The 12484-nt window shown below is 37.2% G+C and overlaps 1 protein-coding gene across 3 annotated transcripts in view; it reads right to left on the bottom strand.

The window, feature by feature from the left end:
* The window catches only part of LOC138695894 (WD repeat-containing protein on Y chromosome-like), a 52230-nt gene that overhangs the window by 9645 nt on the left and 30101 nt on the right, over positions 1–12484 (bottom strand). For all 3 annotated transcript variants that reach the window (XM_069820240.1, XM_069820238.1, XM_069820239.1), the window contains 4 exons: positions 10060–10317; positions 7094–7150; positions 4969–5339; positions 3525–3765 (listed from right to left, as the gene is read on the bottom strand). In XM_069820240.1, the coding sequence (XP_069676341.1) occupies positions 3525–3765; positions 4969–5339; positions 7094–7150; positions 10060–10317 (927 nt within the window). The remainder of the gene's footprint in view (positions 1–3524; positions 3766–4968; positions 5340–7093; positions 7151–10059; positions 10318–12484) is intronic.

A 12484-nucleotide genomic window follows, 5' to 3' on the forward strand; every position in this document is an offset into this window, starting at 1 on the left:
AAGAAACAGAAAAAACAACAATTAGGCTATTTTTAAACCTATTACTGTAGTTCTTTGTTGTTGTAAATTTACGTCAATTAACTTATGCCCTTAAAAGAAGGGATTCATTTATTCTTCTTCGTCACGTAAATCAGCAAGTGTTTCAAAATTTGAAGTTATGTCAGACATTGCAATTGTGAGCTGATGGAATAAAGTTTCGTCTGAAATGCGTGATCTTAATTTGGATTTTACAATGGCCAACTGAGAAAACAATTGTTCACAAGTGTAGGTTGAGCCAAACATAGAAGCAATTTTTATAACAAAACTCCGAAGATGTGGATATTTTACTTTTGAACGTTGCTCTTCTTCACTACCAGTAACATTTTGTAGCATAATAAGCACCTAACACTTTCCCCTTCTTCGCAACAAAAGAATCCATTTTTCCATTCTTTGTGGAAATAATATTTTTCGACTTTTTTACTTCAGGAGCTTCCTTAGAGAGCGAAATTTTTTTACTGAAATCCACCGCTGACTGCCAGTACCTCAACCGGTCTGACAGGTACCCTGGTATGATGAACAGCTAGGGGTGTGGAGGGAGGGAGATCATGTAGTTGCGTTCGACTCCGTGCGACATGTACTACTGATGCCCACGTCTGATCTAGAAGATGTATTAAAGTTACATTATATTACTGAGAACTTTAACAAATGTATACCATATTTTGGAACAGAATTAATGACATCTTTCTATACCATATTTTGAAACAGAGGGAGTATTAAACTTTTGTGTTTGAAGTATCTCAAAGAATAACTTCCTGAAATTAATGACATTACTCACGGTTCAGCCTGTATAATAGCTCCAAGAGCTGCCTTCTTTTTGCATCGAAACGATTCCATTATAACTTACTACCAAATACTCGGAATCATACCGTTCTTGCACTAAAAGGTCAGGCATATTTTTTGACGTATGAAACAAGCAAAAAATTAATTTGACCAAACAGTGGAGACACCCCCTTTTTGCAGGGAGGCCTTCAGATACATACATACATACAATTATCTCACTGCATTGACACACAAAAAAAATCCAATAGCAAAGTAGATTAATATGTACAAGGTGCGGCAAAGGAATCGGACGGTTTTAGAAGGCCGTTTACTGAGCAACATGAGGGGTTATGGATATCGATCGACCGTGGTTTGTTAGCATTTTTGATGCCATTTTGTGTAATCATGGAAGTATGGAGCTCGGAACATAGTGCTTTCGTTATCGAGAGATTTTTCAAGAATGATGATTGTAAAAACCCAGCTTGCCTTTTGTCTCCAATTTAATATTGGCAGCCACCGAGCCGTTCCTGCTCGCAATACCATATTGAGATGGGTACAAAACTTTCGATTATCAGCATCAGATTGCAAGAAGAAACTATCAGGACGAGTTCGAAGTGTACGAAAGATAACATTGAGCTAGTAAGAGTGGTTATTACGAGGAGTCCACATCGATTAGCTAGACGGCAGGCTATAGCACTGTGACTTTCAGAACGTTCTGTGCGCCAAATATTGCATTCAGATCTTAAATTTCATCCATATAAACTTATGATTGTTCAGCAATTGAATGAGGGAGACTATGTCCAAAGCAGGACATTCGCTGAGAGAATGCTGAAAATTTTGGCTGACGAAATTGTTATGGTCATGAGTGACGAGCCACATTTCCATTTAAACAGTTATGTTAATAAGCAGAACTTTAAAAACTGGGCCCCCAAAAATCCTAACGAACTACATGAGCATCCGCTTCACTGTGCAAAGATTCCAGTTTTGTGTGCTGTGTCTAGATACTGCGTATTTTTTTTAGGAGAACAGGAACACTGTAACATTGAATAGTGAACGCTACGTCAAAATGCTGAGGACATTTCTTCAGCCAGAACTGCGTAGGCGTCTACTTGAGATTGATAGTCAAATTGTATGGTTTCAGCAAGATGATGCCACGGCTCATGCGGCAGAAAATTCAATGACAGTTCTGCGCCGCATGTTTCCAGGGCACATCATTTCTCGGCATGGCGACATTCCCTGGCCTCCCTGCCCGCCTGACCTTATCGTCTGCGACTTTTTCTGTGGGGTTACCTGAAGTCTGAAGTGTACATAAACAGGCCCTACTGATAATCTGAAGATTGCCATTGCCCAGGAAATCGCCAAAATTTATGGCGAAATGTTCGAAATAGCGACACGCAACTTCAGGGAAAGGTTTGAAGAGTGCATAGAGAGAGACGGACACCATTTGAAGGACATAATTTTCAAGACAATCTAAATGTATGTCAATAAAATGGCATACATAGCCAGCTTTTTTGGCAGTAATAGATTTGTTCTGAAAGACATAACTACTGAGTTATTTCCATTTGAAAATCGTCCAATTCCTGTGCCGCACCTTGTACATACTAGGTTCGAAAAGTTCCCGGAATTTGCTAGCATCATAGAAACAACGTACCTTAAACACTATTCTACAGCATTCCCTTCAAGATAGTTGCCTTCCGCAACAACACACTTTTGCCAATGCGTGTAGAGTTCCTGGAAGCAGGCCTGGAAGCCATTTTGTGAAACCCGTCTTAGTGCTCTCGTCGCGTTTGCGATAACCTCTTCAGCATTGAATCTCCGTCCTTTCAGATGACTTTTCAGACGGGGAAACAGAAAGTAATCAGGTGGTGAGAGATCAGGAGAGTATGGTGAATGATCCAAAGCAGTTATGTTGTGCCTGGCAAGAAAATTCTTTACAATAATTGCGCGATGAGCAGGTGCATTGTCATGCATAAGGAACCAGTTGTTTTCTACCCACTTTTCTGGACGTTTCCTTCTCACTGCGTCCCAGAGGCGACGGAGGGTTTCTACGTACAATTCTTTCGTTACAGTACGACCTTCTGGAATGAACTCATGGTGCATGAGACCCTGAGAGTCGAAGAAAACTTCCAACATAACTTTGCTTTAAGTGTGCTTAAATGCGACAGGCTCATGTCAGTAGATTTACTGGCATGAAAAAGAACTCCTGCGGGACAAAATTCCGGCACATCCGGCGATGCTGATATAACCTCTGCAGTTGCGAGCGTCGTTAAATAAAACATAACATTTAAAATAACTTTGCCTTTGGAAGTGTCCCTAGGAAATTTTTGTTTCCGAGGAGATGTTTTCGATTTCCACTCAGATGACTGTCGTTTAGGGACTGGGTCGTACAAGTAGCACCAGTTTCATTTTGTTTAAGAAATCACCATCTTCATCAGCCATACTGATCATGTCCCCAGCAAAACACAGAACTTGATGTTTGTACTTTGCTCTGTGGACATAATTACAAAATGCGACGAACAAACAAAACACTATGATAAACAAATGCGTACAACTCAAAACCAATAATTGCCATTATCAACAAACTTTAAGGAAATGACATCATGAATGTTACCAACAAAACAAATGTATAATATCCCTTGTTATATATTAATACGAAAAATGGTAGTAAAATTCCGGGAACTTTTTGAACCTAGTAGTATAATCGGTAATGTAACAAGATATAGTACCTTACTAGTATTTTACATGATGGAATATACTCAAGATTCGTGACGGCTCTGAGATGAGCTTTGTACGAAGACAGCAGCAAGGGGAGTGGCTGCTCTCTAAGTGAACGCTTTGCTCGTCCTGCTACTCTATCTTTCCACAAAAAAGGAAACTGTATTCGATATGTTGGCATCACAAGCTTCACAGGCCATGGTACCATGAAATTTTTCATTAGCCATATCTTCACATAGCCTACAGTTGTACCTTCGTGGAAATAAAACAAATTGTAATAAATAGAAGTGATTGTTAATAATACTGATTCAGTATGAAAAACTTATCAGACTACCAGGAAACAATTGGTATTCATACAGTCCTCTCTGTAGATTGAAAACTTAAAAAAAGTTTCATATCCATTGTTCAAGAATTAAAACAGAAAATCAATATCCCGAATTTAAAAGAAAACTTACAAATTAAACCAAACCCTTTAACTCTATTAAATATAGAATATAATCTAAATTTAACAGAAGAAATACTGAAATCAGAAGTAAACACTGAAATACTGAAACAATTGTCTTTAGAGACAATTAATATTAGGTACCCTCCACAAAACTGGCTTCATTTATACACCGATGGATCCTTGATCTCCAGAGAACAAGGTGCCGGTGCAGGTGTTACGTGCTGTCTCTTCTCACTTTATAGATCTCTTGGATATGGAACAACAAGTTTTGATGGAGAAATCATTGCAATAAGTGAATGTCTCAGGAATCTTCTATGCCACATCAATAAATTTAGGAATGCAGTTATATTGTCAGACTCCAAAGCAGCTATTCAATCAATCGTCTCTAAACACACACCTTCATCTCAAACAGCAGAAATAACTAAAATGCTCTCTCAATTAATATCACTCAATAAAAGAATTGTATTCCAATGGATACCATCCCACTGTGGAATCCTGGGAAACGAGAATGTGGATGCTTTAGCAAAGAAGGGCAGCACTGCTACTTACAGACCTGTTACTAAATCTACGTATTACTCTGTGAAGAGATTTATTAAATCTACATACTTAGACTTCAACAAACAAAATTTGATAACTCAATCCCAAGGGAAAAAATGGAACTCTCTGCATCAAAATCCACAGTTAATTCCCGATTTACCACGAAAATCGTCTGTAGCTGCATTTAGATTGGCAACAGGCCATGATTGTTTGGCCAAACACCTGCATAGAATTGGAATATATCAGTCCCCTAACTGCCCATTGTGCAACTCAAACCAAGAAATGGATTCGGAACACCTCAAAATCTGTGCTTCAGTGGCTAGTCATGATAATATCTTTGAAAAATATTGGAGTGCAAGAGGTCAAATGACTTTATTGTCAAACGCCTGGCATTAGAAAACAACAACAACATTAAGAATATTCCATATATTTATTAAATGACCTAGTACAAGTAACAGTCAGTCTAATCTCACCTGTGAACAAATATTCGTTGTCTGGGTCTGTTGCCATAGCAGCAACGTAATCTCCTGCAGTGTGAATGGCAAAGAAGGAGGAGATATACCCTCCTCCTGTGTGGTGAGACCATACTTGAATATTTCCATTTTCTATTGCAACCAAAAGTGTCCCCACGTCTTTCTGCATCGGACGTGACTGGAGGAATATCATTGCATGGATGGAAAGTGGTCTTGAAGCTGCATCAAGAGTTGGTACGTGGATTACAGAAACCCGACGAGCTTCGTATTGTGGAGGCAGTATTGACAAGGGGATTGGTGCTTCAGCCTCCTCTGCTGTTGGAGATTTGAACCCTATTGAGGTTCCACTGCCTCTCCTCCTGGTTGTCACGCTACAAAGTCAAAAACAAAGACTTCACTCTCAATATCCTAGATCATCTAAGACAGTGGTGGGCAAAATGAACGTAACCCACAAGACAGAATTTAAATGGCAACTACATACTGTGGGAGGGGTTGCACTCTACAGTGCAGTGACGGATTTAAAGACAGTTGCGCCACTACACTCCTATCTACCATATGTAATTAGAATAGTCCATTTACGTGATATTTAATTAATCATTTTTCAAAGCAATTTCTTGGAAATTGGTATTTATATCTGTGCATGCTATTTACAGTTGTGCAAGGAGATGAGCATCGCTTAAGCGGGATCTGTGGCTGGACTTTATAAATTTCGTATTAGAAAACAGCTGTTCGCACTGGTAGGTTGATGAATACATACCGTCATTTCCCATAACTATGGTCCTGGAACACAACTATGGTCCACGATACAACCATTCAAAGATCATTGTAGAAGTAACATAGACCGTTCGTAGATAGCTGCAGTGACTTGAATTCAAACTACAGTACAGCAAGAATATAGATAAACGAGATACTACGTTATGGAGTACAAAATTTGAATAGTTGTATCGTGAACCATAGTTGTGTTCCAGGACCATAGTTATGGGAAATGACGGTACTAATTATTTTTGAAGCAAACTGTCTAAGCAGTGGATATGTAGTACTGGACATCTTTCAAAAAATTTTAGCCCCCAGTAGACCTTCACATTCTGCTTTCAAAAAACCATCATTCTGCAAATTCAGTACCTCTAACTGTAATTCTGGGATAACATTTTCAATTTAAACATGAAAAGGAGTGGCAAAAATATTGAAATCTTTTTCCATCCTTTGAAAATCACTGAATCTGTGTTCTTTGAACTCGTATAACAGGTGATCTATTTTAAGAATGTACATATTTAAGTTCGCGTCCTGAATATTTGCAACTAATCCTAAACATGAGAAATGAAAGAACCGCCTTTCTTGTAAGTGTGATATCCTCTCGATTCATATGATTCTGCAAAAGACATTGTATCACTAATGAGCTCCAAGTACAGCAGTACAGTATAATCCGCCACGTACACGCGCAGTATTTTCATGGAGTGGGGGAAGGGGAAGGTAGGGGGTAAGTTTGATGCTTCACTGAGGTCTGACGCCGCTGCGGCAAATGCCCACCATTGATCTAAGAGAATGAAATATGGAAGGTAAAAATGAGACACACAAAAAATAAAATAAACAAAAGACAATCTCACAATACTATATGGATCATTCAATAATTAGTGGCAACAATTGAATTAACAACAAAGAAAATATTTTTAGAACAGTCACGTTGTTGCAGTGCTCAGAAGTAATCTCCTCCAACATGAAGACTCCGCTCCACACCTCAGAGAGACGACGGATGGCATCCACAGCGTCTTGTTGTACTAATCTTCGAACAGACTGCTCCACTGCTGCTATAATTGGCTGTCTGGTTCTAAAGCGAACTCCTCTAAGTGGTAATTTCATTTTTGCAAAAAGATCAAAATCATATGGGCTCATATCTAGGGAGTATGGAGGATGCTCCAGAATTTCCCAGTTCCATCTTCGAAGTAAATTAACCACAAGGGCAGATATGTGAGAGCGAGCACTATCATGCAGCACAGTAGGATGAGAATTCAGGAGATTTGGATGTTTATGGAGCACATATTTCGAAGTTACTACCGGTACTATTACAAAGATGCTGAACTATTTTTTGAACGTTAGAACTAAGTTATATAATGTGTCAAAATCTTACCTCAAGACACTGGATTTGGCTTTCTTCACACCGCTCTTCTTGAAGGACAAAGCCAACCTAAGTACAAATAAACTGTGTTACAAATTCGGAAGATTACTGTATTTTAATTTAGTTAAAACAGTTCCAAGTTACAGTAAAATTAAGATGTTAAGTAGCAGATACCCAATATTCTGCAGCTATGTATTGGCTCCATTTTCAGGACAGGAACAAAACCTATGTGAATGGTCCTGAAGAATAAACAACAGATGGATTTTCTCCTTTCCTGGCCTTCCTTGCAGATGTTTCTAAGCTAATGTTTCTTTTTTAAAGACATGGTGCAAAAATTTAAAAAGCTGCACAAAATTAAACACAGAAAAATAACACACATGCACACACATACATACACAAAAGGAAAGGGAATAGAGAAAGAGGCAGATATAGAGATACACAGAGAAATGTAGATGTAGAGGCAGGGCAGGATAGGCAACGTAAGTCAAGACAAGGGCAGGGAGATGGGTGGGTGGGTGGGTGGGTGGGTGGATATTAGGCAGGTGTGTATAAATTTTCTTAGAAGTAATTTGATAGATATATGGTTTTTGATATCTCAGAGGGGTTGGGGACAACTGGCCACAGAGGCAACTCGTCACATAATTGAAATTTGTATCAAAAACAATTCGCCACATAATTGAAATTCGTATCAAAGACAATTCGCCACATAATTGAAATTCGTATCAAGACAATTAGCCACATAATTGAAATTCGTATCAAAGACAATTAGCCACACATTAAAATTCAAGGCAATACTCAAATTCGCAACAATTTATAATATATTTCTCTGGTAACACAAGACAAATCTAGAAGCTGTAAACTAAATAGGAAATATGGGGGAAGAAATTCGCTTCAAAAAATCAGAAAGAGGCTCTGACAAATTAATATATCTTGGCTACATGAACACGAGACTTAGAGAAAATAAGAATGGAGTTGTTTGGCGCTGTGACATGCATGGCAGGTGTAATGCAACAGTCACGTTATCAGAAGATGGAAGCAGTGTCGTCAAAGAACCGTCTGAACACAAGAATCATTCTGCAGACTGGGGAAGGATTAAGGCAAAGGAATGTGTAGAGAACATGAAGACAAGGGCGGGGACTTCTCGAGAACCAACGTCTGTCATTATTCAAAATGAGTTACAGCGTATTACAAGCGAAGCCAATGGGAATCTACCGAAGAAACCATCTATTAAAAAGACTGTGCGTCGTGCCAGGAAGCTGCACCTACCACCTGGACCAAGGAATATTGACGAACTGAACGTTATAGCCGACAGATACACTAAGACTGTACAGGAGAAAGGTGGTTGTTGTATTTTAAACTGAAGGACAACGTGAAACTTATCATATTTGCCACTAATTCACATTTAAATAAATTGTTACGGTCCCATTTTTGGATAATGGATGGTGTGGCAAATTGTCTATTTGTGGCAAATTGTCTATCTGTGGCGAATTGTCCCTATTACCAATTTTCTGTGGCCAATTGTCTGGAACCGATCTCAGAGTTCTACAATAATTTCATCTCTTTGTATGTACTTGATCCAATAATTGTACAATTCTTTTACAAGCAGAATTAGACAATATCTCTCACAAACATTACTGCTCATTTTCGCATTATAACGTACAATTTTTTGCTTTCTCCTTATATTTCGCTGCAAAAAATTTTATCTTAAGTTTTTTAACAAATAAATAAACGTTTCAGCATCCCTAATACTGGACAAATGTTTGTGATATGTCGTTTGTCTATTGGTCTGTATACAAAATTTTGTATTAATTTATTATAGTGATTTTTTTCTCATTAGATATTTGTGAGTAAATTCATGTGGAGATAATGTATGTTAAAAGTAATAACTTCTACGAAAAATAATCGATTTTAAATTTTAAAATGCCGATTACTTCAAATCATTACAGATGATTTTCTTATTTTTTTAAATGACACTCAATTTTGAATACTGCAGTACAAATCAGAAATACAAGATGTGGCAATGAATCAGACGATTTTAAAAACATTATCAAGAGTGAATGGTTAGATTTAAAACTCAAATCCCGAATTCAACTCAACTCAATTCAACTCCTGCACTGTGTGTGGTACTGGAGCACTAAAAACTTTAGATTTCAAGTACCCTCAGAGAAAAAAGTTACAGGCTGAAAGATTGGCTGATCAGATGATCTGGCCGACCATCCAATATTCCATGTCTGGAGATTACATGGTTAGGAAACAAGTTCCTTACAGCTGCTATGGAAATTTGTGCGGTGTGGCTCATAGCCCCATCTTGCTGGAAGAACGTGTATATAAAGATTAGAAGAAATAAAGTACCCTAATACAATAAAATAGATATTGACGTATACTAAAATTCTATTTCACTAATGTTACCTCCACCAAAACGTTCTAACGGAGCCTCCATTTTCAGTCGACTATGTGGAAAACAAATGACGGTCGTAAAGCATGTTTTATAGTACCGTAAAGAATTTGCAGTTTGAAATGTCGGCAAACAAAGAAACAAATGGTAGGGAAGTGATAAAAACAAAGAAATGCTAGGGAAGTAATAAAAATAAACAATTGCTAGAGAAGTGATAAAATTGTGCGATAAGCAACTATGATTGGTTGAAAGACGTCCTTTCGTACCGTTTTATTGGTCAGAAGTAGTATGACTTAGTAAATGTGTAATAGTCAAGGATATATTTTTATCTGTGTATGAGGACTATCATATAACTGAACAAAATCACAGTAGCTGACTGTATTTACGTAAAGATTAATTTTAGGTCCTACAGAATTATCTGTTATGGTTACCACTGGTTATTAATGGAGAGAAATTCGCTTCGGGACTTCGTATCCCAGGTTCAATCCCTGGCGCTGGAGCGAATTTTTCTCCATTAATAACCAATGACTATACTTAGAAAAATAAATAAATAAAACTAAATATAAAAAAACATTTCACGTACTTTTCCTTGGGATTACTGACATTGTATCGGCCATAGGGTTGTCCAGTTTCAAGCATCCAGAATACTAGTTCTCCACTGTAGGAACTGGTAACAATAGTTTGTGGAACTCTTACTGCAGCACACAGAACATCATCTGTATGGCGCGTTTCCCATGGTTTGCCATGGGTAGCCTTTCCAGTGTCGGCGAATTCAGTTATATGCATGTTCCAACCAACTGCTAGGATACGATTTTTCAGCCATGTAACACTAGTAACCTCACTGGAAAAAAATATAATATTTAATTTACAGAGTTTATGAAGCGAATGCACAAGATGACTTAAGTGGAAATTTACACCATTGACCTGCAAAAATTTAGTGAAATTAATTTTTTTATATCTCAGCTACTATAAAAGCTAAATGAACAAAACTTTTCATGATTAATATATAGGCCTACATAAATTACATTTTGTAAAGCACTACTCAGAATATTAAAACAGCTAAAAATTACCTGTAAAAATAATATCAAATTTGCATAATCTTTTAGAACCATAAAGCATTTACATAATAAAATACACAATTGATTAAATATCTGCATGATTCTTTTATGGAATGTTTTAAAGACCTACATCAACAACATGTCTAGGATCTTTTACCTATTCCTTCAAGAAATATACTTTTTTTAATCATTACCTTTAATATTAAATTTTCTAAAACTTTTTATTAAGGAAAAAATTATTACATTATTAAAATTATTTCGGAATATGTATTATATATCTTTCTTGTTTTAATTCTATCGTACCTGGTTTACATGTTTCGACCTTTTATGGGTCATCCTCAGAACTGGTTGTTGTTGGTCTTGGCGCCTCTTGTTTTGTTTTCTGTGAGGGTGTGTTCGTGTGTGTAATATAGAGTCAGTAACACCTGCAACAACTTCTACATAGGACAGACAGGCAGATCAAACACGTTACAAAGAACACATCACAGCCATAACAAAATTACAAAACACCTCCACATATGCAGAACACATCACAAATCCTAACCACACCTACACAGCATCAACACAGACATGGAAATACCACACATCCAATCAAAAAGCCAGAAACTAAACTTTCTAGAACAATATGAAATATACACACACACAAAAACACACCCCAATGAAATTCTCAACACAAAACTCAATTTCAGAACACACACACTCTTTGACTCTACATTACACCACACAAACACACCCTCCCAGGAAACAAAACAAGAGGCGCCAAGACCAACAACGACCAGTTCTGAGGATGACCCATAAAAGGTCGAAACATGTAAACCAGGTACGATAGAATTTAACACAAGAAAGTCATATAATACATATTCCGAAGTGATACAGTGTTAAAAGTTGTGTAATCAAGATGTATATATTAAAATTACTTAAAAAAATTACAAAATTCCCGTGCACTGGATAGTAGCCATCTCCCAGCCATTGTAATTTATCTAAACCGAGTTCCACCACCTTTTTCTCCAGAAGAAAATCACTAAATATACCTATTTGAACAATGGAGTCTTCGCTTTTTCTACATTTGTTATACCGTACCCTTCCCTTCTTTTAATTATTTTTTCCTCCTTTATTTCTGTCTGTTTTCCATGTGAATCTGCAAGTCATTGTGTATGTTCGTAAGCAGAGGCGGATTTACGAATAGGTTAAGTAGACTACAGCCTAGAGCATCAAATTTTAGAGGCGGTAAAGTTTTGGAGAAAATATACTTGTCTGAAATCATTTAGATACCAATATTTAAAAACTGATACCGGTATTTTGCAAGTTTAAAGTTCCAATTCTCTCTTTAACAGAAACTCAGAAATCACAAGCCTTGTTTTTTATTCCAATGTGTATCTAGGATGAAAGTTGAAAGGTAAAAAAATTATGGGTGGGGGGAAGGGTGCGGAAAATTGTTGGGTACCTAAAGGTAGCAGAATTGTAAATCTAACACTGTTTGTTTCAGCATGTACGCATCTATTAAGCGAGGTAATGGAAATCGAATGTAAAATATAATGTAAGAATGTGGTTATTTAATGTAGACAGGAATGTAATAAATATTGGCGACAAGAGAAACTATGTCGTTTTGGAATGCACAAAATGTATAATGAGAAAGTACCTATATCAGTACAGTAAAATCCCTCGTATTCGGCACCCAAATAACTGGCAATACCAAACAAACGGCACTTTTGGCTAGGCAAAAAAAAAAAAAAAATAGTTGTTCATGCAAAATGGAAGAGTAGGACAAAGATGTGAGTGGTTTTCATTGTTCGCACATGCTGTATATTGTGTTTACTCTTTACATTGTTCACACATGAAAACATTGACTGAAAAACCCATTATGTTCCTCGAGTAGATCGGGTAGCATTGGTAAGCTGTCACTTAGGCCTTGCAAACAATGCGCAAAGACGATATCTTTAAATTTACCAC

Source organism: Periplaneta americana, chromosome 3 (genome assembly GCF_040183065.1).
Source record: "Periplaneta americana isolate PAMFEO1 chromosome 3, P.americana_PAMFEO1_priV1, whole genome shotgun sequence".
NCBI lineage: Eukaryota > Metazoa > Arthropoda > Insecta > Blattodea > Blattidae > Periplaneta > Periplaneta americana.